Source organism: Mastigoproctus giganteus, chromosome 9 (assembly GCF_048544385.1).
Source record: "Mastigoproctus giganteus isolate SK-2022 chromosome 9, ASM4854438v1, whole genome shotgun sequence".
NCBI classification, from domain to species: domain Eukaryota; kingdom Metazoa; phylum Arthropoda; class Arachnida; order Uropygi; family Thelyphonidae; genus Mastigoproctus; species Mastigoproctus giganteus.
The window spans coordinates 57,136,653-57,162,781 of record NC_143583.1 but is presented as its reverse complement, the minus strand read 5'-3'; the positions used below and the strand labels follow the sequence as shown (position 1 = coordinate 57,162,781).

At 35.9% G+C, this 26,129-nt stretch overlaps 1 protein-coding gene across 1 annotated transcript in view; it reads left to right on the top strand.

The window, feature by feature from the left end:
* The window catches only part of LOC150080263 (FAST kinase domain-containing protein 4-like), a 97,433-nt gene extending 71,731 nt beyond the window's left edge, over positions 1-25,702 (top strand). Inside the window, exons 6-8 of the mRNA XM_090380669.1 lie at positions 4,610-4,715; positions 16,252-16,366; positions 25,598-25,702. Of these exons, the coding sequence (XP_090236795.1) occupies positions 4,610-4,715; positions 16,252-16,366; positions 25,598-25,702 (326 nt within the window). The remainder of the gene's footprint in view (positions 1-4,609; positions 4,716-16,251; positions 16,367-25,597) is intronic.
* Positions 25,703-26,129: the final 427 nt, after the last annotated feature.

Below are 26,129 nucleotides of genomic sequence, written 5' to 3'. Positions count from 1 at the left end.
ATGTATTACAAAGAATTTAGAAGACCAATTTAAGACTGTCAAAATTAGAGGCCTTGGGTAAACAAGAATTGCAGGCATTGTCATAGAAACTGCCAGAAAGGAAGATGCAGAGGCAATCAGAAGCTACCTACATGACAACCTTAGGGCTAAAAACAAGAAGTCCAAGTATCCTGGTCTTTGATACAGACAAAACCAGGATAAGAGATGAAATTAAGTCAGACCTATATGAAAAAAATTTCTCCGATCTTGTCGATTATGACAATTTTTTGGGAAAGAATATAAAGAAAAACAGCAAAGATGTCTTTACTTATGTGGACACTAGAAAGAAGGGGATGAATCACATTGATCCACTTGATATTAATGGTGCAGCTGTTGCTAAAAAAACTGAATAAGTATTTTGAATCTACATTCACACATGAGGAATTCTTTAGTGAAGTGGATGCCAGAAGTTTATTAAACTTTACCAGGGAGTTAAATGATTTTGTAATAACTGAGAGGAAAGTGGAAGAGAAATTGTTGAAATTAAGCATAAGAAAGGCACCTGGGATGGATGAGATCTGTCCAATTATATTAAGGGAGGTAGCAAAGGAGGTAAGTAAACCAGTGTAATGCAGGACCATCTAGTTGGGAATGCAGTTAGATTTCAGTAACAGCATGGGCTTGTTCAGGATTCTTTGATTTCAGGGCAGCTTTTGATACTGTTGCACATAAAAGACTGCCGTACAAATTGGAGCAGTGAGGCATTAAAGACAAGTTGCTGCTATGGATATAGGGATGGTTGAGTGGGAGAAGAGAGAGTGGTTATCAGTGGACCATGCTCTTCATGGACTAATGTTATTAGTGGAGTTCGACTGGGTTTGGTGCTGGGTCCATTGTTGTTTTCTGTATTTATTAATGATATTGATGAAGGTACATCAGGCTTAATGTCTTAAATTAGCAGATGATACAAAGATTTGCAGGGTTAGTAATGACAGTACGAGGGGGGGTATAAAAAAGTTCGTACCCTGACCTAGATAAAACATCAGTAGGAAGATGCCGTTTTAAATATAAGTTGTCTACATATTCAATAACTAATGTGAAATTTCATTCTCATAGGTGATCGTACACCAGAGGTGGAGCACGGAATCTGAGGAAGGATGCTATGGTTGACAAAGTGGAGTATTCAGCAGTGATCAAGTTTCTGCATTTGCAGGGCAAGAAAGCTCAGGAAATTGACGAAGAAATGAAAGCTGTGTATGGGCAGAATTGTCCATCCTATGACACTGTAAAAAAGTGGAAACAGGAGTTCCAGTGTGGTCGTACAAGTGTCTTTGACGAGCTAAGAGATGGGAGGCCATCAACATCCATAGACAGTGAGACGGTTACAAAGGTTGAGCAACTGGTGCTGAGGGACAGACGTGTGACAATTCATTTCATCACAAATGCAGTAGGAATTAGTTATGGGTCTGCTCACAGCATTTTACATGACCATCTGTACATGTCTAAGGTCTCCGCACGATGGGTTCCAAGATTGCTGACACCTTTGCAGAAGCAATGTTGAATGCAGTGTTCTCACCAACTTTTGGATTTGTGTAATGCAAATGTTGAGAACTTTTTTTTGATCGGTTGGTGACAAAAGACAAATGCTGGGTGTACCAGTATGATCTGGAGACTAAAGACATCAAAGCAGTGGAAGCACACCTCCTCCCCTCCCAAAAAGGCAAAGACCACTCCATCTGCAAAGAATGTGATGTTGTCCATGTTTTGGGACAGAAAAGGGGTTATCCTGACAGATTTTACCTACCTCGTGGTTCCACACTTACCGGAGAATACTACAGAAATCATTTTAAAAAAGTTACATGATGCTTTGAAGGTGAAAAGGTGTGGAATGTTAACCAAAGTTGCCGTCTTCTGTCAGACAATGCACCAGCTCACATGGCCACTGCTACCACCAACTTTGTTGCCCAGTGCAGCTTTGAACTATTGCAGTACCCACACTATTCTCCTGACCTAGCACCATCATACTTCTTGTTTTGAGAAATGAAGAAACCATTGTGTGGTGTCGCTCTGATTCGTCTCAGGAAGTCATGAATGAAATAGAATCGTTGTTTCAGGCAAAAAGTGCAGACTTCTATGATCAAGGCATTAAACAACTGATCGATAGATGCGAGAAATGTGTTACTATATATCGAGAGTACGCAGAAAAGGATTAAAGTTCCTGTGAAATTTCACCTTTCTAGGGCTATTATTTGTAGGAAGGGTACAAACTTTTTGATACTCATTTGTATGTTACTACAACAAGATGTACAAAATTAGGCAGATGGGCTCAGAAATGGCAATTGAATTTTAAGATTGAAAGGCTTTCTCTTACCAAGAAAGGCTTCAGTTCTTCAAATTGCAATGTCTGTAGACTAGGCATCTGTGAGGTGATCTGATTGAGATGTTTAAGGCTTTGAATGGATTAAGCAAGGTCAGTGATGATGGGATCCTTCCTCTTGCCCAGACTATATATGTGAGTGGGGCATAAATTCAAATTGAGGAAGAATGGTTGTGGAATAGAGATGCAGAAGTTTGTTTTTAGCCAGCAGGGTTGATTGCTGGGACAAACTTCCATCTGTTGTTGTGGAAGTGGATATCTTGAATAAATTGAGGGATGAACTAAGACAAACTATTGGAGGGGATGAATAGGTGAAAAGTGAAGGTTTTTTTTTTTTTTTGGCCGTTGCAATATAAGCTTGCATTCTTGCATCATTTGCCACTGCTAATATTATTACTAAGTAGCAAAATAAATGTACCTGTGGTTCAAGAAGCATAACCATCTCTTGTTTTCTTCCATACCAACGTATTCCCCACATTTTGAGCTTTTTACTTTGTTGCTCTTGTTTGAGGCATGATTCTAGTATAAATTAAAATTAAAATTTAAGAGCTAAGAGTATAACACTGTTCCCAGATTTTGTTGCACAGTAAGGACCATGCTATTATATTTCTAAATAATGCTACTGACTTTCTAAATTCTTGGCTTAATACATAAATATGTCAACTCTGTGAATTAAGACATTCCAATTTGAAATGCTTCATTTACTATATAAGTAATTGAAGCATTTAAAATTGTGGGGGTAATACGTCATATAGATGTATTACAACACAAGTTGCTGATTATGAGATATGATGTTTATGACAAAGTCACTGTGAATATTAAGTTGCAACTTATTAAATCACAATTAAATTTAAAAATCAGCTAATGCATGTGATTAAGTCAGTTAAAGCTATTAAACAGAATTTAACAGAATTTTTTTAAACATTTAATGTTAATTAAGTGAAAAAATGTCAAATTTTTTCAAAACCATATCTGTTTTCAGGAGATAGCTTTTTTTTCAAAATCATTTACTGTAAACTCGAACCAAAGTTTTAAGAGAAATAATGATTGTCTCAGTTAGTTAGTTTGATTCTTGTGTTAGTGACTTTTCATTTTATTTTATTTGAATAATGAGAAAATTTGTATCCTTTGAACATGCTGGGCACAGAGGAAACAAGGAAACAGAGGAAATTTCAGTAGCATATGTGTCTTTTTGCTGATGCTTTCTGAAACATTTTTTAAAAATCAGTGTGCTGTGATATTAAAATATATACAATTGTAACTCTTATATCTCTTAGTTTTCTCTTGCATGTTTTATAAAGAACTTTAGCATGTTTTTATTTACCTGAAACAGTGATTTGCACCATATTCCTTAAAATATGGTGCTCCTTTTACTTAATTCTGTCATCACATGTATCACCTTAAAGCAGTCCTTCACTTCTCTGCTGACAGCCATCTTTCATGCTGTTTTTATATCTTGTATAAACTTGTTATGGATAGTATGCTGGCTATCAAAGCTGGCACAGGAATCAAATCAAGATCTCTTGAAACAAGAGGCGTGACAGACAGTGAGGTATTGTGCTGACTAAGCTGCCTTGGAAGAATAATAACAACAGCAATAACTACTACTACTGAAGTAGCAGAATGAGAATATACTTTTAAAATACTTGTGTACAATACTGCTCCTGTCTGGGATATGTCTGTTAGATTGTGTGGGTACATGTTCAATAATATACAACAGATTTTATATTAGATTGGAAACATTTTTACTCTGCTTGTACTGAAGGTAATTTTAATTAATCATTTTTAAATTTTTTTGTGGAACGCTTTGCTGATCATAATTAATACTAGAGCTGTCGTCTGTAACACTGTTTGTATATTATATTTATTTAACTTAATAGGTATTAATCTAACTTTAGTTTTCAAATAGAAACAACAGGCATTTTGCCTTTTTTGTGTAGATTAAATACTCTTAATTTTTACACGAACCTTTTTTTACATTCTCTTTTTAGGTTCGGGTAAATACACTATATTATTAATCCATGAAAAGTTTTGTTCTTTATGCTTGAAACTGATTTTCAAAAGAGACTCATGGCACTTTGCTTACTGATAGTTTGTAATTTTAGTAAGTTCAGTGATTCGTGCTGAGAATATGTAAGAGCTTTTCTTGCACCCTATTTAGAAGTATAGTTCAGTTTATTGGTGTACTTTCAGATTGATGTGATATGATTTTTTCTCAACAGATCTCATTCTTTTTTATATAATTTATTTTAGTAGCTGAATTTGTTGTGGACAATAATAGTAAGCCAGTTCCACTATCTCGGTTTGGTGTGACAAGTTTAGAAACAGATATAAAGTCATTACCTAAGGACTTTTACAGGCAGGTGTTATTGTCGTATATAATTCAGTTTGTGTACAATATGTTTGACTTTTTTAAAGATAAAAATTTCTGTTTAGCTTCATCAAGTATTTATCAAACAAACAAGTATTCAAAATCTTTTGCAGCAAAAAATCACAATCTCTCATGATAAAAAATTATAAAATAAATGTTGATATAATATTTAATAAACAGACACAGTGAGAATCAGAAGTTGTTAGTTCTATTTCAGTTAAAAATTTTCATTTAGATTAGATAGCTGAAATGATATAGTTTAATGAATGGACCCATTATTGATCACAGTTTTCTGACAAGCAGTATATTACAAAATAAATAATAATAATAAAAAAACAGTAAAAAGACAAGAGCTAGAATCAATCTGTGTTCAGTGACTACCAAAATTAAGAAATTAATTTTACATATAATTTATGAACAATTAACATTAACCTTACATAAAATTTTATAAAAATCATCACATGCTGAAATCACTAGTAATACCTCATCACGTAGTAGTAAGTGGTGGAAACAGTTTGGAATGATTCTATGTTCTGTTTGCCATACCTACCTCAAATCTTTTATATTTCTGATAAAGAGGCTTTAAACAAAAAAAAAAAGAAAAATAAAACTATTAGCAGCATCTGTACTTCCACTGAGAAAATGTAGTAATGGTAAATCCAGAAATCAGATGAATAAAGGTGCAGATGAATAAAGGTAAACAACATATATTAACATACCTACCAACTTTTATAGTTTTCTTGGAAGATTTCCAAAAATCTGGTTTATGGTTTATGCAAAGTTTGCTTTCCTTCTGGATTTCGATAAAACTTATGTTTTTCTTATGTATTATTGTTTTTAAATATTAAACTGCTAAATTTATTGATATGGGTTGAAAGCTGCTGTTAGGCTCTGCTCATCTTCAGCATGGAATACCATGTATACCAAGCACTTAATTGTGAATAAGGATGAATTTTCATGGTTATAAATGATTCTCTAACAAGTTGCCATAATTTCAAGTTATGGGGGCAGATGTTTAGACTGGATTGCAGGAAGTTTTTTTTTCAACCAGCGAGCTATAAATTACTGGAATAAGTTACCTACCTGGGTGGTAGAGGCCGACAGTTTGGGAAAATTCAAAGGTCAGCTGGATAATTACCTAAGGGAGAAGGGAAACACATAGGTTGTCTATTTCCTTTTCTCTTATTATTTTATTATTGTTATTATATTTTTATTCTTATTTTATTTTATTTATTTTTGTTATTTTATTTTATTTTTTATTTTATTGTATTATTATTATTTTTTGGCTGGTGCAGCATAAGCCATAGGCTTCCTTGCACCATATGGCCATTGCTAATACTAATACTAATCAGCCACCCACTGGCTGAAGGCAGACTTTCACACATTTATCTTGCAAACAATTCTTCCTCAACTTGAATTTATGCCACCTTGTGTGTAGTCTCAGAAAGAGGAAAAATGCAATTCATATTCAGCTTACTCAATCCATTCAAGGCCTTAAACACCTCATTCAGATCTCCCCACAGATGCCTAGCCCCCAGATGCTGCAAGTTGCAGAATTGAGGCTTTTTTAAGCAGGTCTACATCATTCCTCAAGTGAGGCCTCCAGACATGTATACAGTACTCAAGATGTGGCCTAACCATCTCACCTTGTAAAAAGGGATAATCATCTCTTTATCCCTGCTAGCAAAGTTTCTGTGGTTGAAATTTACTTTGTGTTGCTTACCCATGGATCTTTGTGACAAAGAGTAAAGAGCTGGCCTAGCTCTGCCCAGTGATTCACAGTGATTGCATAATTTATTTCCGATTTAAAACCAGTTGCAAAGGGGAAAAATTGTTTTCTGATTTTAAGCCAGTGCCAAAAGGGGTAGAAGCTTTCCCAATTTTAAACCAGCACCAAATAGCTTTGGGGTCCCCCTCTTTGGCGGGGACCCCCCACAAAGAGCAGTGATCATTAATAATCACACTCTCTTCTTCCAGGAAATGAAATTATGCACTGGAATAGGTCATCCAGTCACTGCAAACCAGTGCCAAAAGGGGTGAAAGCATAGGTTTAAAATTGAGAAATGAAATTATGCACAGGAATAGATCATCCAGTCACTGCAAACAAGTGGGCCGAGCTAGAGCAGCTAGTCATTCCTTTTCGCAAAGATCCATGGGTAAGAACCATAAAGTAAATTTCAACTGTTTCTATATTCATTCACAAAACCCCCATGAGCTGTCTTGGCAGCCTGTCTACACTGCACAATAATCCCCAGGTCTTTTATTTTCTACTATTCTGAGTGTATTACCACACAGTTGATAAATTACACTGGGATTACTACTACCATATGCAGTATCCTGCATTTGTCAATGTTAAACTTTGATTGCCATTTTTCAGATCATCGATCTAATTTTCCTAGATCTTGTTGCAGTAGCTCACCTTGGTTACTGTCATTAACCAGGATGAAAATTGTGTCATCTGCAAACTTAGACATTAAGCCTGATATACCTTCATCAATATCATTAATAAATATTCAAAACAACAGTGGCTCCATCACTGAACCCTTGGGGAACTCCACTATTAACATTAGTCCACAAAGAGCATTGATCATTAATAATCACACTCTCTTCTTCCACTCAACCATCCTTTAAATGCCACATTGCTCCAGTTTGTACTGCAGTCTTTTATGTGCAACAGTATCAGAAGTATATGATATCAAAATAAATTTTTTGTATTGAGTTCCTTGATCATTGCATTATAGTATTCAATCAGATTTGTTAGACAAGCCCGACCCTTAATAAATCCATGATGTGACTGCAGTGTAATTGCATTCCTGTCTTGATGGGCCTGCATTATATCTTTAACCAGCAACTCCATTATTTTCCTTGGACCAAACATTAAACTAGCAGGTCTATAATTACTCATGTTGCTTTTTGATCCCCCTTTATGAATTGGGGACACATTCACACATCTCCAGTCCACAGAGACCTCCCCTGAATCGAAAGATGCTATCATAATTATGGTTAAGGGTTTGCTTACCTTCTTTTAATACATTGAAGAGATTCCATCCAGCACAGGTATCTCTTTTATGTTTAGTTTCAACATTTTATAGCATTTTATAGTAGTGGAGAATGAAAAAGATCTGGGGGTAATTGTGCAGTCAGATATGAAGTTTTCTGAGCAGTGCAGACAGGATGCAAGAGTGGCTCATGGTGTCTTGTCAATGATATACAGGAATTTTGCTAGTAGGGATAAGGGGGTAATTGTCCCCTTATATAAGGCAATGGTCAGGCCACACCTTGAGTACTGCATAAAGCCTGGAGGCCTCATTTTAGGATGTAGAGTTGCTAGAATGAGTACAGAGAAGGGCAACAAGATTGGTGAAGGGAACAAAGGGGTACTCTTACCAAGAAAGGCTTAAGTTCTGAAAATTGCAGCATCTGGAGACTAGGCACCTGCGAGGTGAACTGATCGAGTTTGAGCCTTGAATGGTTTGAGCAGGCTGAATGCTGATGGGATTCTTCGTCCTGCTCAGATTACGAATCTAAGGGGGCATAAATTCAAATTGAAGAAAGACAGTGCTGAATAGCTTTGCAGAAATTCGCCAGAGATTTCTCATAGTCTGCCTTAGCTTTTCACTGGGTAGTCGATTGCTGAAACAAACTTCCATCTGTCATTGTGGAAGTTGATAGCTTAAATAAATTCAAGGAAACACTGGACAAACTTGTCCAGTTTGTCCAGTGTCCAGTTTGTCCTTGTCCAGCTTGTCCAGTTTGTCCAAACTTGTCCACTGGACAAACTTATCCAATAAATCCACAAAATGGCTTTTGTGGATTTATTGGATGATTGTTTTCTACCTCAGCATGTTCGGGAGGCAACTAGAGGGAGTAATACTCTTGATTTGATTATCAGCAGTGATTCTTCATGCATTAAGAATCTGCAGATAAATGAACCACTAGGTGGCAGTGATCACAGTGTGCTGAGGTGGGATTTAGCATTAGCATTAGCATTAGCATTAGCATTAGTAGAGGCATTTGATGCAAGAAAGCAAGCTTATGCAGCATCAGCCAAAAAAAAAAAAAAAAAAAAAGTAACATAAATAAATAAAAATAACCACTTCCACTTCACCCCTCTGTTCGTTCGAAATACCTGTCCAGCTGAGCCTTAAACTTATTTAGGCTATCAACTTCCACGACAAGGGATGGAAGTCTGTTCCACCCACCAACCACCCGCTGGCTAAAGGCAAATTTCCGCACATCTATCCTACATCTGTCTTTCCTCAATTTGAATTTATGCCCTCTCAGGTGATTTTTCTGAGCTAGAGGAAGAATCCCATCAGCATTGAGCATGCTCAAACCATTCAAGGCTTTGTACACCTCTATCAGATCACCCCGCTGGTGCCTAGTTTCCAGACACTGTAATTTGCAAAACTTAAGCCTTTCTTCGTAAGAGAACCCCTTTGTCCCATTCACCAATCTAGTTGCCCTTCTCTGTACTCGTTCCAGCAGCTCTACATCCTTCCTGAAATGAGGCCTCCAGGCCTGTATACAGTACTCTAGGTGTGGCCTGACCATTGCCTTATACAAGGGAATAATCACCTCCTTATCCCTGCTAGAAAAATTCCTATATATCATTGACAATACACCATGAGCTACTCTTGCAGCTCGTCTGCACTGCTCAGAGAACTTCATATCTGCCTGCACCACCACCCCCAGGTCCCTTTCATTCTCTACCACTGTCAGTGTAGTACCACAGAGTTGATACGTTGCTCTGGGGTTGCTGTTACCCATATGTAGTACTTTACATTTGTCAATGTTAAACTTCATTTGCCACCTCGAAGCCCATCTGCTCAACCTTTCCAAATCCTGTTGCAGCAGCATAGTGTCATTTACTCAAAGAGGTAACTACCATTAGGGGTAAAGGGAAGGGTTATTGCTTCCGTAAAGGCGACTACGATGGACTGAGACAGTATTTAAATTCCATACAGTGGGACCAACTGATGATGTTACCAACAGCAAATTCAAAATGGGAAGCATTCAAAGAACTTATCTTGGAAGCTACTAGGCTTTACATACCAACTAAGAAATATTGTTCAAGGTTTAGGCCAAAATGGATGTCAGATGAACTAATGAGGCATATGGCAGAGAAGAAAAATGCATGGGATACTTACAAATTAACACATGACACAGAAGCCTGTGATAGATACAAGTTGATATGCAACCAAGTTACAAAGGAGGTTAGGCAGGTGAAGGCAGATTACGAGAAATCCTTGGCAAGGGATGCAAAGAAAAACAGCAAAGAGTTCTTTACTTATGTAAACTCTAGAAGGAAGGGGATAAATCAGATTGGTCCACTTGATATTGATGGGTCAACTGTTGATGATCCTGCTCAGGTAGCTAACAAACTAAATGAATATTTTGCATCGACATTCACACATGAGGAGTTATTCAGCAAGGGGAATGCCAGAGGTGTATTCAACTCTAGCAGTAAGCTACAGAATCTTGAAATAACTGGGAGTAAAGTGGAGGAGAAACTGTTGAAGATAAACACAAGAAAGGCACCCGGGGTGGATGGGATCTATCCAGTTATATTAAAGGAGGCAGCAAAGGAAGTAAGCAAACCCTTAGCCATAATTATGAGAGCTTCCTTGGACTCAGGGGAGGTACCCATAGACTGGAAATGTGCAAATGTGACCCCAATTCACAAAGGAGGATCAAAGGCTGACACAAGTAATTATAGACCTGTGAGCTTAACTTCTGTTCCAGGAAAATTAATGGAGGCACTGGTTAAAGAAGCACTGCAGGATCATTTAGACAAGACTTCAGTTATAGCTCAGACACAGCATGGTTTTGTTAAGGGGAAGTCTTGCCTGACCAACTTGATTGGATACTATGATGCAGTCACAAAAGAACTGGATGCAGGGAATAACTTTGATATTATATACTTGGATCTTAGAAAGGCTTTTGATACTGTTGCACATGGAAGACTGCTACACAAATTGGAGCAGTGTGACATTGGAGGCAAATTGCTGCTATGGATAAAGGGGTGGTTGAGGGGGAGAAGACAGAGAGTGGTAATCAATGGACACTGCTCATCGTGGACTAATTAGTATTAGTATTAGTATTAGTAACGGCCGTATGGTGCAAGAAAGCCTATGGCTTATGCTGCACCAGCCAAAAAAAAAAATCCGAACAAAACAATGATAAAAACAAAAATTAAATAAATAAATAAATAATAATAATTAATAAATAAATAAAAATAGTAAAATGAAATTAAAAATTAAATAAAAAGGAAATTAATCCTATCATCCTATGCGCTTCCCTTACCCGAAAGTACTATCCAGATGACCTTTGAATTTCCCCAAACTGTCGGCCTCTACCACCCATGAAGGCAACTTATTCCAGTAATTTATAACTCGCTGGCTAAAATAAAACTTCCTGCAGTGCAATCTAAACATTTCCCCCCGTAACTTGAATTTATGTCCCCTAGTTCTAGCATCATTTATAATCTTGAAAATTTTGTCCTCATTCATTTTACTGATGCCTCTCAGAGCCTTAAACACCTCAATCAAATCTCCTCTAAGGTGTCTAGTTTCCAAACTCTGCAACCCACATATTCGAAGTCTTTCTTCATAAGGACGCCCTTTTGCCGATCTCACCAGGCGAGTTACCCTTCTTTGCACCCTTTCAAGAAGCTCGATGTCTTTCTTTGGGTGCGGTCTCCATACTTGAACACAGTATTCCAAGTGTGGTCTAACATAGGCCTTATATAATGGGATTATCACGTCCCTATCTCTACTTGCAAAAGTTCGATAGATCATCGATAGGACACCATGGGCCTTCCTTGCAACCTGTTTACAATGCTCAGAGAATTTCATGTCTGACCATATCGTAACACCCAAGTCCCTTTCCTCCAGTACTGGGTTTAGTTGAACTCCACCAAGTGAATAAGTTATTTTGGGATTACTGTTTCCCAGGTGTAATACCTTACACTTTGTTGGATTAAAGCACAGCTGCCATTTTTCTGACCATTCTTGAAGTCTATCTAGGTCTCTCTGAAGAAGCTCAGCTTGACAGTGATCATTAACTACTCTACCAATTTTAACATCATCTGCAAATTTAGACATCACGCCCTCTATCCCTTCATCAATGTCGTTTATGAAAATTAAAAACAACAGTGGTCCTAATACTGATCCTTGGGGAACCTCACTTCTTACATCAACCCAATCTGAGGAATAGCCATTTATCACAACCCTCTGCCTCCTGCCCTGAAGCCATCCTTCTATCCATCTAAGGATTTTCCCAGTGATTCCAACCTGTTCCAGCTTATAAAGCAACCGCTCATGTGGGACTGAGTCAAAAGCTTTGCTGAAATCTAAATAAACAATGTCGAAATTATTCCCTAAATCCAGCTCGTGAGTGACCCTTTCGAAATAGCGAACCAGATTTGTTAAACATGATTTTCCCTTTACAAAACCATGCTGAGTATCCTTGAGAATTTCAATTCGATCCAAATGATCCTGAATTCCACCCTTGATCAATGCCTCCATGATTTTCCCTACTACTGAAGTCAGACTGACAGGTCGATAATTTCCCACTTCACTTTTATGTTATTAGTGGAGTCCCTCATTCTTAATGCATGAAGAATGAGGGACTCTTGTTGCCTCTTTAACATGCTGCTATAGAAAACACTCATCCAAGAAATATACAAAAGTCTTGCTAGTGCATGAATGACTATTCCACAAATTCCAGTCAACATCTGGAAAATTAAAATTCCCCACTATAATGGGGGATTTTGACTTTAATGCCCCCCTCTATATCTCTGCATTGATGTTTCGGTATACTGATCATAGTCAATAGGTTTATAACACACTTACTCTCAATTTTGTTTCTCGGTGCATGCCATGTATATCACACCAAACTCGCTCACCATTGCACGGGTCACCCATGTTTACTTGGATGCTTTAGATTCAATATACTTCTTAACTAAGAGCATAACCCTTTCACCCCTTCTGTTTTGTTTCTCCTCTCTGTAAACATTGTAGTCTCCATATTCAAATCCAGCATTGCTTATGTCTAACTGACACCATTAGTCTCTGCTATCCCTACAATGTCTGCATTTGATGACTTAATCAGTACTTCAGATTCATCATCAAATTTATTTACAATGATCCTATCATTAGTGTACATGGAAGTATGCATGCACGTGTCTCCCAGAATTATGTGTAGAATTACAAAGAATTCACTTAACTGTAACTTGCGTATGGGTGCAGATGTAATCCATTTTATTGCACTACTGAAAGAAAATAAAATAAAAACATGTACTGATCACTAAAGTACAAAAATTGGTTTGGTGTAACAATGAAAGTCACTTGGTCCAATAAATACCTACCAGGAAATGAATAGCAGCATCACATATTTGAATTTTAGGAAAAATTTATCACATTCTTCCATGTTCAAATCAAACAGTTCTAATATCCTGAAAAGTGATAAATGGTGACTTATTTGCTTGCATAAAAGAATAAAAACATTTAATTCCAGCCAAGGTGAAATCTCAACTAATTATATACAGGGCGTTTCAATTAAAGCTTACTAGGGTCTATCTTATTTTTAGTTTTAGGTCTGGACTTTTTTTTTTTTCCTTCATATTTGGACTGAAATTTTTGAATTTGGTGTTAAAATCGTACTAATTTATTACTGATTTATACTAATGTATTAGTAATGTATTACTAATTTTATGATTTCTAAATTAAAATTTTGCCTGATCAGTTGCTTTTTCTTCTATGGGAAACTCATTACCCATCTTTGGTTTAGTCTAAAAACATTCTTGTGGTGCTTCTGAAATGAATGTAAACCAATTTTATGTGGGGGAAAAACAATCCAATGTGATGTTCTCTCTTCAGTACTTGCATGTTTGTGTTACCTCTCTCTGCTTCTATGATTAATGTACAGCTTTTATACATCTAACTGTATGACTAGTAATGGTGGCAAAAACAAATCTGAGCAATCTTATTATCACATGCAAGAAATTTATTGAATTTCACTGCAGCACAATTGTTATCATAATTGACTAAATTAATGTATTTTGCCTATTCACAAATGTCCACCACAAAGTATAAGTAAGAATTATGAAAATTCTGCACGATGTTCTATCTAAAAATTTCTTGATTAATTAAGAACAAATATTTTTGTATCTTTATAAATTCGGAACGATGTGTTCTGAATTTGTAAAGATACTTTGAACCCATTTAAATTAAAATGAATATATTTTGGACACTTGAACTTTGAATTAATTGGAATTTTTTTATGAATTTGTGAAATTTTGCTCAGGAAGCTTTTCAAAGCAGTATATTTTCATTTCCTGATTTCAGTAAGGTTGATGTTATGTTATGTTATGAATAGTTTATTAATAAACTCTTCTATATGTCCATCATTTGGGATTTGTATAATTTTTATTGTATAATTTGAATAATTTGTATTTCATTAAAGAACAGTTTTAATTTATAAGAATTATCAATGGTATTGAACAAACATCTACAATAACATCTACTGCAATGAAGGTTGGCAGGGTTGTTAAGGACACTAATGACAGTATGTTGCTGCAACAGGATCTAGAAAAGTTGAGCAGATGGACTGAGAGGTGGCAAGTTGTTATTGTTGTTATCTTGGTTTTTAGGAGCATTAGCAACTAAGGCCATATTGCTCCAGGAATATGCGGTGGTCATTCCGTGACCTTTCCGCATCCTCCGTATTTGGTGGTGACGGGCTCGAACCCCGGTCTAATCAAGAAGCGTGTGCTATGCACTGCTGCAGGTGGCAAGTGAAGTTTAACATTGACAAATGTAAAGTACTACATATGGGAAGCAGTAACGTATAAACTCTGTGGTACTACGCTGACAGTAGAGAATGAAAAGGTACTACGCTGACAGTAGAGAATGAAAAGGACCTGGGGGTAATTGTGCAGGCAGATATGAAGTTTTCTGAGCAGTGCAGAGTCTGCAAGAGTAGCTCATGGTGTCTTGTCAATGATATACAGGAATTTTTCTAGCAGGGATAAGGAGGTGATTATCCCCTTGTATAAGGCAATGGTCAGGCCACACCTTGAGTACTGTATACAGGTCTGGAGGCCTCATTTTAAGGATGTAAAGTTGTTGGAACGAGTACAGAGAAGGGCAACAAGATTAGTGAATGGAACAAAGGGTTGCTCTTATGAAGAAAGGCTTAAGTTTTGCAAATTACAGTGTCTGGAGACTAGGCACTTGCGAGGTGATCTGATTGAGGTGTATAAAGCCTTGAATGGTTTGAGCATGCTCAATGCTGATGGGATTCTTCCTCTTGCTCAGAATAATCACCTGAGAGGGCATAAATTCAAATTGACAAAAGACAGTTGTAGGATAGATGTGTGGAAGTTTGTCTTTAGCCAGCGGGTAGTTGGTTGGTGGAACAGACTTCCATCCTTTGTTGTCGAAGTTGATAGCCTGAATAAATTTAAGGCTGAGCTAGACAGGTATTTGGAACGAACGGAGTGGTGAAATGGGAGCGTTTTTTTTTCTTTTCTTTTTTTTTTTTTTTTGGCTGATGCTGCATAAGCTTGCTTTCTTGCATCATATGCCTCTACTAATGCTAATAACATACATCATTTATGAGGTCATGCTTAACTTTGACACTTTACAGAAAATTTTGTTGATATCATGATTATTAAAAATACAGAAATCTTCCAAAAAAAGGTGAGTTATTTACTTTTGTAACTGCTTCTTGTTTATAAGGTCATACACACTTATTTCCACTTGAGAAAGTGAGTGTACATGACCTCGGGGAAAAAACCAATTATTTAGGTGTCATAATTTTTTCAATTACTATTTATAAAAACAATTTGGAATGATTTGTTTTGAGGGGCAGGTACCGAACTTCCAATTTATAAATAGCGGTTGCATTTATTGAGTATTCTGGCAAATTAGAAATGCTAATCAAAGTATAAACATTTTGGTTTGCTTAGCTATTATATAAATGCATCATCCTTTGTTACAATCCTAACATAACCATTTAAAAAGAAAATAAAATAGTTTCTTTAATTGCACAGATATAAAATAAAATATAATTAAATAACTGTAAAATAAATTAAGACTTAAAAATATTAAAATAAACTCGCCAATAAATGTAAAACTATATAAAATATTTAAAGCTACAAGCACTAAAACATATTAAAGTTAAAACATCTAAAGCTTGTTCAGAAACACTTTCTTTTTATCAGTAGAAATATTTGATTAAATTCAAAACTTTGCCTTTAATCAAATAAGCATTGCGATTGTGATGCACATGTCATGATAAATTTCTGACTGGGATATTGAAATAATTATCCAGCCAACCATATTGTCCTTCCTCCAACATTTGTCTCATAATTTTGAGAGTTACATGTGTATAATTTATCGTAAATGTAATTAATGAAAAACCTTTTTATAAAATTTTGCTTATTGATATAATAGTATTTCATAGTTAATTTGCTTTTTAAAAAAAAACTTACAGATTTTTTTTTTTTAAATTGCAGAATTGCATTACTTGTTTGGGGCTTTAAAGATATCACATTAAATTCTCAAGAAGTGGTTGGAGCTAGTGCCCTTGTAGTAAAACTTCTGGGTAAACTAGGCTATGTCACTGTGGAGGTAAGAGCATTTATCAAACATTTGCAAAGTAAGGGAGCATTTAACCTATAATTATTGCAAGTGCCTTGTAAAAAGCCTTGTGAATTTGAAATAATTTTGGCATTGAAACATTTGTATAATGTGCATTTAAAGCAAAAATTAATAGTTGAACAGTTCATGTTATGTTTGAACAATGTCAATATGGGTATATTATTAAAATAACAGAATAATTTGTCTCCATGTTTGAGATATGCAGCACATATGTACTTTATATATCTCATAGGGTGTATAGACATGATATTTTGTGTTACACATTCATGTCATGTGAGATATGTGGAACAAAATTGCACATGCTATTTTAGCAAATGCACCTGTCTTTTACCTTTTTCAGTTTTTTATGTTTTTTGTGATACATCTAAGTTTTTTATAAATGCATGTCCTCATTACTACTTGGTCTTCAGTGTTATATCTCAACTGGTTTGCAATTTTTTAAATATTCCTGAAACAAAAACTAATCAAAAATCACAAGAAAACTGAGTTTTCTTTGAAATTTTATTGTATTTGTGATTTTATTTAAATATTTTATGCGCCTAGTACATATTAATTGTACTGAGTGCATTGAAATGTTGATATAATTAAAAAATAAATAAATATATTTATTATTTATAAATAAAATAAATAGATAAATATATATTTATTTATGTATGTATTTTATTTATTTTTTCCAACCACATTATTATATAGTTTTACCATGTCCAACACAGATGTGGCTACTTTCTATATTTTATTAAAATTTAATTAGTGAACATAACATAACCTATATTATATTGGTCCTAATTTCATTTATTGTAAGCCATTACTGACACTATCTGGGATTTCTTTTGGATCTGCACTTCTGTCTTTATGTATTTTCTGTGGGGTCAACAGTAATCGATATGCATTTCCCTAAATGTTGAATTTGTAATTTAACTTATCATATTTTATGTATTTAATTGAAGTTAATGTATAACTTAACTTTTAATGTGCCTTAAGACCACTTTGATTTAGGAATATTTAGACCACTGCATGTGATCTACATAGGGGATCTTCTGCAGAAACAGAAGATCCGTATGTATTGTTGGGTTTAATGTTGTAAAAAATTAAACACTATTGTACCTCTTATGAGAATTGTTACAAAGTGTTGTCGAAAATAATGCTGAAGAGGTGCTGACTACTGCCTACATTACAATCTCAAAAAATATGTCCAAATTGATATATATTACCTAATTAAAAATAATAAATAAAAAATTAAAATGCCAGAATAGTCAAGCAAGAACCTGCACTCGCCCAAGGAAGAACAGTGACATGATAACCTGTGAATAGTATTGGTGCTACTACTGCTTAATAATCCTTCCCACTTCACCAAATTCAGGTACTCACAAAGAAGAAAAATAACAGAATTGAAATTTAAGGAAAAGCACAGTGACTATTGTATCAAGGAGACATTGGGACAACAAGAATTCCCAAATATATACATTTTTGTCATTTCCAAAGGGCTGATGGAGATGCTGCCCTTGTAGTAAAACTTCTGGGTAACTAGGCTATGTCACTGTGGAAGTTTCTTTGATGAAGTGGTCACTGTAGTTCCCCTAAACTCTCTTCTCTTATTTATTATTTATTTTTTCTTATTATCTGTCCATTATTTGCTCATTAGATTGGTGCAGTGGAGGGTTTTTTTGTGGAATTTCAGTGCTCCAGTACTGTTCAGAAAATACTGTGTGATGGTTCCTTGGGCGAGTGCAGGTCCTCGCTTGACTATTCTGGTATTTTTATTTATTTATTTTTTTTTTCATTAGTTGAACTTGTCTGAATTTGGTTGTGTTTTTTTGTGCATATATGCAAGCAGCAATTAGCATTTCAGCATTATTTGTTGCAGTTGACAAAATTTCTTTTACATGGTACAGTAATATTTAATTTTATACATCATTATTTGATTATACCATATTTAATTAACATTTTTAGTATTGTTACTTTTCTTTCAGTCTTAGAAAATATCATTAGGATTGTTGATATGCAACACTGTATACTATATATATAGTTTCACATTATTTTGCACATTAATTAAAGTATATTATACTTTATACGGCCCTGGAGTGATTGTGCAAGGCTCAAGGGATAGACTTTTTCATAGATTCGAATGTGTTTGTTGAGAGGAGAGACTGCTTCTACAGGGATAGGATACACTTAAATAGAAAGAGTACAAGAATATTTGATGATGTTATCGAGGCAGTGTTAAGTGGGTTGGCAAACTGCTAGCTTGGAGGATACACAGACTAATAGATTAACAATAGTTGCTGGCAGAGGTGAAGGTGATTCTTGCACTGCTTCTATTGGAATGAGCAACAGTTTGGAAAACAAGGTGCAGGTGATTTCAGAGACTGCTGGGAGTCATTGCAGTACAAGTAAACACATGGATTGTGTTAGGGTAGCTAAGAATAGGAACAGGTCCATGTATACTTGTGTGTACACCAATGCTAGGAGTTTGGTAAATAAATTTGATGAATTTGAGGTGTTGGTCAAAACATCAAAGGCAGATATTGTTGGGATATCAGAGATGTGGTGTTACACAGATACAAGGAATGCAGAAATGGAATTTGGGGAGTACAATGTGTAGAGGAAGGATACAGGATAGGAAGGGAGGAGGGGTAATGCTAATAGTTAAGAAACACATAAAATCCAAGCAAGTACAGCCAGTGAACATGGCTAGACAGTGCAGTATCGAGTCAGTTTGGTGTGACATAAGCACTGGGAAAGTAAAATTGAGAGTAGAAGTGTGTTATAGGCCTAACGACTCTGATGAGTATAATAAGAAACTGTACAGGGAAATAGAGTGGGCCAGTAAATTGTAGAGAGTCTTATAATGGGGGATTTTAATTTCCCAGATATTGACTGGAATTTGTGGGTTGGTCACTCACAGACTAGCAATGCTTTTGTGGATTTATTGTATGATTTTTCTACATCAGCATGTTTGGGAGGCAACTAGAGGGAGTAATACTCTTGATCTGATTAACAGTAGTGATTCTTCATGCATTAAGAATCTGCAGATAAAGGAACCACTTAGGTGGCAGTGATCACAGTGTGCTGAAGCAGGATTTACTCATAGAGATAACTACCATCAGGGGTAAAGGGAAGGGTTTTTCCTTTCATAAAGGTGACTAAGGAGGTCTGAGACAGTATTTAAATTCTATACGGTGGGACCAACTGATGATATTACCAACAGCAAATTCAAAATGGGAAGCATTCAAAGAATTAATCTTGGATGCTACTAGGCTTTTTATACCAACTCAGAAATATTGTTCAAGGTTTAGGCCTAAATGGATGTCAGATGAACTAATTAGACATGTGGCAGAGAAGAAAAATGCACGGGATACATATAAATTAATGGGTGACATGGAAGCCTATGATAGATATAAGCTGGTCTGTAACCAAGTCACAAAGGAGGTTAGGCAGGAAAAGGAAGATTATGAGAACTCTTTGGTAAAGGATGCAAAGAAATACAGCAAAGAGTTCTTTATTTATGTAAACTCTAGATGGAAGGGGATGAATCAGATTGGTCCACTTGATATTGATGGTTCAACTGTTGGTGATCCTGCTCAGGTAGCTAACAAATTAAATGAGTATTTTTCATCTACATTCACACATGAGGAGTTATTCAGGGAGGGGAATGCCAGAGTTGAATTAAACTCTGGCAGTGAGCTAGATAATTTTGTAATAATTGAGAGCGAAGTGGAGGAGAAATTGTTGAAGATAAATATAAGAAAGGCACCTGGGGTGGATGGGATCTATCCAGTTATATTAAAGGAGGCAGCAAAGGAAGTAAGCAAACCCTTAGCCATAATTATGAGAGCTTCCTTGGACTCAGGGGAGGTACCCATGAACTGGAGATGTGCAAATGTGACCCCAATTCCCAAAGGAGGATCAAAGGGCGACACAAGTAATTACAGACCTGTTAGTTTAACTTCAGTTCCAGGGAAATTAATGGAGGCACTGTTTAAGAAAGCACAGCAGGATCATCTAAATGAGAATTCAGTTATAGCTCGGACACATCATGGGTTTGTTAAGGGGAAGTCTTGTCTGACCAGTTTGAGTGTATACTTTGATGTGGTCACAAAAGAACTGGATGCAAAGAATAATTTTGATAGCATATATTTAGACCTTATAAAGGCTTTTGATACTGTTGCACATGGACGACTGCTGCACAAATTGGAGCAGTGTGGAATTGGAGGCAAATTGCTGCTATGGATAAAGGGATGGTTGAGGGGGAGAAGACAGAGAGTGGTAATCAATGGACACTGCTCTTTGTGGATTAATGTTATTAGTGGAGTCCCTCAGGGCTCAGTGTTGGGTCCATTATTGTTTTCTGTATTCATAAATGATATTGATGAGGGTATATCAAGCTTGATGTCCAAGTTTGCAGATGATACTAAGGTTGGCAGGGTTGTTAATGACAGTACACTGCTGCAACAGGATCTAGAAAAGTTGAGCAGATGGGCTGAGAGGTGGCTACTGAAGTTTAACATTGACAAAAAATAAAGTACTGCATATGTGAAGCAGTAACCCCAGAGTAACGTATCAACTGTGTGGTACTACATTGACAGTGGTAGAGAATGAAATGGACCTGGGGGTAATTGTGCAGGCAGATATGAAGTTTTCTGAGCAGTGCAGACATGCAAGAGTACCTCATGGTGTCTTGTCAATGATATACAGGAAGTTTTGTAGCAGGGATAAGGAGTTGATTATTCTCTTGTATAAGGCAATGGTGAGACCACACCTTATGTACTGTATACAGGTGTGGAGGCCTCATTTTAAGAAGTATGTAGAGCTGCTGGAACGAGTACAGAGAAGGGCAACAAGATTAGTGAATTGAACAAAGTGTTGCTCTTATGAAGAAAGGCTTAAGTTTTTCAAATTACAGTGTCTGGAGACTAGGCATCTGCGAGGTGATCTGATTGAGGTGTATAAATACAATCCAAAAACTCAGATGTTGCAAAAGGCAATTGTATGAGTAATTTATATAAGAAATTTAACTGAATAAAAAGGCAACACAGCAGTAACCACAAGCCAATTAAATTTAAATTTTGACTTGTGCTACCTTGTAAGCACTGAAACCAAATCATGAGAATTATCACAAACAGTACCTACAATGCACTACAACAAGGCTAATAATTAAAAAAAAAAAAATTAAATTTCAATCATTGAGTCCACTCTACACATAGTGGAGGAAAGGTCATAACTTCAGGAGCTGACAGCTGTAGTCACGTTGAGTAAAAATTCAGAAACATGGATTTAATTCTGAACAGTTATGTAGCTATAGCTATTTCAGTTTTAAAAGATGAATTTTCACTCTGAAAAAATAAAAATGATAAAACAAATAAAAAATAAAAGAGAATAAATAAAAATAAGCAGACATACCATGGCAGTAAATAATTTTATATATAAAAGTGTTTATTCATACTAGTTCCATGTCTACTTATTTTTTTTATTTAAATTCCTTTTACTACAAAATACATAGTCATTTTTTGATATTCAGACAGCCATAGCTCTGTAACTGTTCAGAATTAGATGCATGTTTATATAAACTTTTTATACTCAAATTGACTGCTCTCTCTCTCTCTCTCTCTCTCTCTCTCTCTCTCTCTCTCTCTCTCTCTCTCTCTCTCTCTCTCTCTCTCTCTCTCTGTGTGTGTGTGTGTGTGTGTGTGTGTGTGTGTGTGTGTGTGTGTGTGTGTGTGTGTGTGTGTGTGTGTGTGTGTGTGTGTGTGTGTGTGTGAGAGAGAGAGAGAGAGAGAGTGAGTGAGTGAGATAGCAAAGGATAACATTTTTAACAGCAGCATGTAATATATCTGGCATGATGTAACATGTTGCCTAATTCAGGTTTTCAAATCTACTAATGAGTGAACGTTTATGCTGTAAACATTAACCTTAGCCAAATGTCACAAGGGTCAATTCCGATGAATGTGCTAACATTGTGGCACATTCATCAGAATCATTCATCTTATCACTCTTCTGTCATTGAGTCCTCAGAACCTGTGTCACGTCTGGCAATATGCAATGGTGTGCCATAATGCATAAACATGGCACACCGAAAATTTTGCATTGTTACAGTTGTGGAATGATGAAATTGTTAAGAAGGGAGTGATGGCAGTGCATGTTCACAAAACGTGTGAGATGGCCTTTGGATGTTTTTTCAAAAAAAGTGTGGACTGACTGTGAATTTAACAGTGAACCCAACAGTTTTCCTTTGGCTCTGTTCTGCATTTGTGTATATTCTCATCACCAGTGCAGATAAAAATGCACTTTGTCAATCCATAAGGCATCCCACAGATATGTATCTTCAGGGAAACACATCAACCATGTGCTTGTATTGCTAGTGAGAAGCTGCACTGTGTGTGCTGAATTTCGTACAGATAAAATGACAGAACACTTATAAACCATGGAATGAGGTATATCCAAATATCATGCTACAGAAAGTGTACTGCTGGATCCTTCTGCATTTTGCATGACATTCCCCCCCCCCCCAATTGCAAATGTAGTGTTTTCAATGGTATGCACAGGAACAAGTTTCCTTCCTCATTTGCATTGCATGTCTAGATGCCTAGTATCTTCAAATTTTAGGATAATTTTGCTGTTAGCTGTTAATGGACTGCTCCTGAAATCTTTCACCAGCCGAAACTCCCTCAGTGCTGATATTGCATGTTATTATTATGATAAAACAGTTTTACAAGTAATGTGCCTAATCTTTCGTAGAAACAGCCATCATTCAAGTTGCTTTCTAGCACCCTGGCTATATTCACTTTTGAAAATGTGGACTATTGTGTTTGTTAATTGGGTAGGGACAAATCTGATAGAGATCGCTAATGGAGATGGTAAAATGATTGAAGGTGAAATTTTTTTGGATATAAATGAAACTAGACCTTTTGGAAATTAATTCAAATTACTGGGAGAATAGGTTTAGGCTGGATTGTAGTTTTCTTTTAGCCAGTGTCATTGTTGATTACCGGATAAGTTACCTTTGTGGGTGACTGAGGTTGGCAACTTGGAAAAATTTAAGGTCAGCTGGATCATCTATATGGTCACCTATATGGAAAGTTAAGGGCAGGAGCTTCGAATGGGGGTAGGTAAGTAAGCTTGCCTGGGCAGTGTGGAGAAATGCAGAATTGGAGGCCAATCCCTATACAGGGAAAGCCAATCTATCCCAGTGAGACATTTTCTCTAGGACCCATTGTAGCTCTCAGTATTCCTGATTATTCCTTACACAGACATAGTTTTATTTTATTTATCATTGTTATTTTTTGGCTGCCAGAAAAATCTGTGGCTTCTTTTTAACCATGGCTAATGTGGGTCCACTTCAAATCAGTGAACAACATTTAAGTGCATGGCAGTTCGCTGTATGCGGCAGTTGGTGCATGACACTTCCATGTATGAGACACTTTAGTGCAGTGTGTATGACAATTAATGGCTTTGACAATTTGGTGCCTATGATGATTCAATGAATTTTATGCAAGAATTCAGTATATGTAAAAGAAAGACTGAAAATGCAAACTTTTCACATGCTGTGCTGTAAATAGTTAATTTAATGATCAGTACGGTACAGTTCATGTTTTTGATAGAGTGCACTAGCCACCTTCACTTTTTAATGCACATTTTACTTTTACACTTCTAAAGATTGAGAAACAGTTACTTTCCTTTCAATTACTTTACTTTTGCTTCTGAAGGTTGTATTTTTAGGAAGGTCATATGGAGGTAAGTTGTTCCAGAGACCAAAAGTAGAGATCATTAATTGATGCTGACATTCTTTTGCAATCTGCATTATACTTTTTATTGAAAGCAGTTAAAGTGAGTGAGTGATTGGTTAGTTCCATAGCTGGGTTAAGACAGGCGCATCGAATGGAGCATTGTGGAGAGGATGCAGAATTGGAGTCCAAGCCCTCTACAGGAAAAGGCAGTCTGGCCCATTGAGGTATTTTTTCCAGGACCCATCATAGCTCTCAGCATTCCTGATTAAGGTTGGTAAGTCAGAAGACACTTTGTTAGCATGGAGGAGGGTAGTTTGAAGGGTGTTTATTTTTTCACCAAACAGCTAAGTCTGTATAAAATGAGGTGTCTGTATATAATGGCTGTAAATTGCTTATACTGAATTGTTCATTTTCTTTGTTTCCTTGTAAAAAAAAAAAAAAAAAAAATTGAGTTACCCATTGGGGGGGGGGGACATGCACCTGCCCATAATTCCTCCTGTTGATGGCATTTGATGTGAAGCACCTAGGCCCTGACAAGGAAGGGTCCTCAAAGCATTTCTTAAATGCTATAATATAGCTGTAAGAAAAGGAGGGCCCAAAACCAACCATGCACCCAGCCTTCCAGATATCACTGCACGATCCTGGAATAGCAGCATGGATTGGTTGCGTATGCATCTAGTATATTCAGTGGGTATGTACGTTGTCTTCAACATGACTGTCTGTTCATACTGCAAAGTTGTTGCAATATGGACACAAAATAAATTGATAAAAAATATTCCTTTTTTCCCCCTATTATTTTCTAAATTTCTGAATTCCTGCTGATCTAAGTGACCAAAATTTCTCTTAGTTTTGTGAACCTTTTATTTCATTGATTTTCTTCATTTCAGATCTGTGTCATGCACTGAACTGTCATATGATAAATTGTCTTAGATCAAACTGACTTGATCCCCTAACAATACTGACTGGTGCAAGTGTGATGATAGTACAGACTTTGGTTTATTAGTGTTGACTCTAGAGGAATTAATTTTAGACTGAGAAATTGTGAGAAAGATTTTGAGAGCATTAATTTTTAACTGGAGAAGGTTGGTGCCATGAATTTTGAGCAATGCAAAGAAACAGGTGCAGCTGGATTTAATTCGTGAGTTGTCCAATGGAAATCTTTACTGAGAAAACACTTGACATTTTCATTATAGCATCCTCATAAACCATTGATAATATATTCATAGTTTTACTTGCACTTTCACTTAACTTGGCAGAAAAACTGATGATTTTTTGCTCTAATCAGTGATTACTTTTTTCTCTTTTTTTTACGACAGTAGCACTGAGAAATGTTATCTTACTATTAGTTTTACAAATGCAGTGTGAGCATCTTGAAACACATCATAGTTTTATATTGTTTTGTACTGAAAAAATTTTTATTTTTTAAAAATATTTTACTGAAAAATGCATATTTTTATATTTATTAAATTTATTTTAGGTGCCACATACCGAGTTTAATAATCATTCAACAACAGTGAAGAGGGTGCAGTATCTGCAGCAAAAAATCAAATTGAAAACTCAGAAATGTAGATCTAGCTCTTGAAATTCTTTGCAGGTGAAAGAATTTTAAAATCATCATTATGGTTGTATAGTTATTCTTCATATGCAGATATTAATATAATTACAGAATGTTTGCATTTACTTTGTTTTAATGTGATTCCAAGACTAAATATAAAAATTATTAGATGTGTATTATGATTATAAATTTTAAATAGCATGCTTACTTTATTCAGTTTATTATATTGCATAATAATATATTGTTCATTTCTTGTTATCATAACATACAAATGGCATTGTTAACCCAGGGGTGATGGCGTTCCCTGATTAACATTGATAGTGACATGGGAGAAAAAGCACCTCACTTATTATTTATCTGTTGTTGTTTTTTTTTGGTTTTTAGGAGCATTAGCAAATAAGGCCATATTGCTCCGGGATATGTGGTGGTCATTCCCCGACCTTTCTGCATCCTC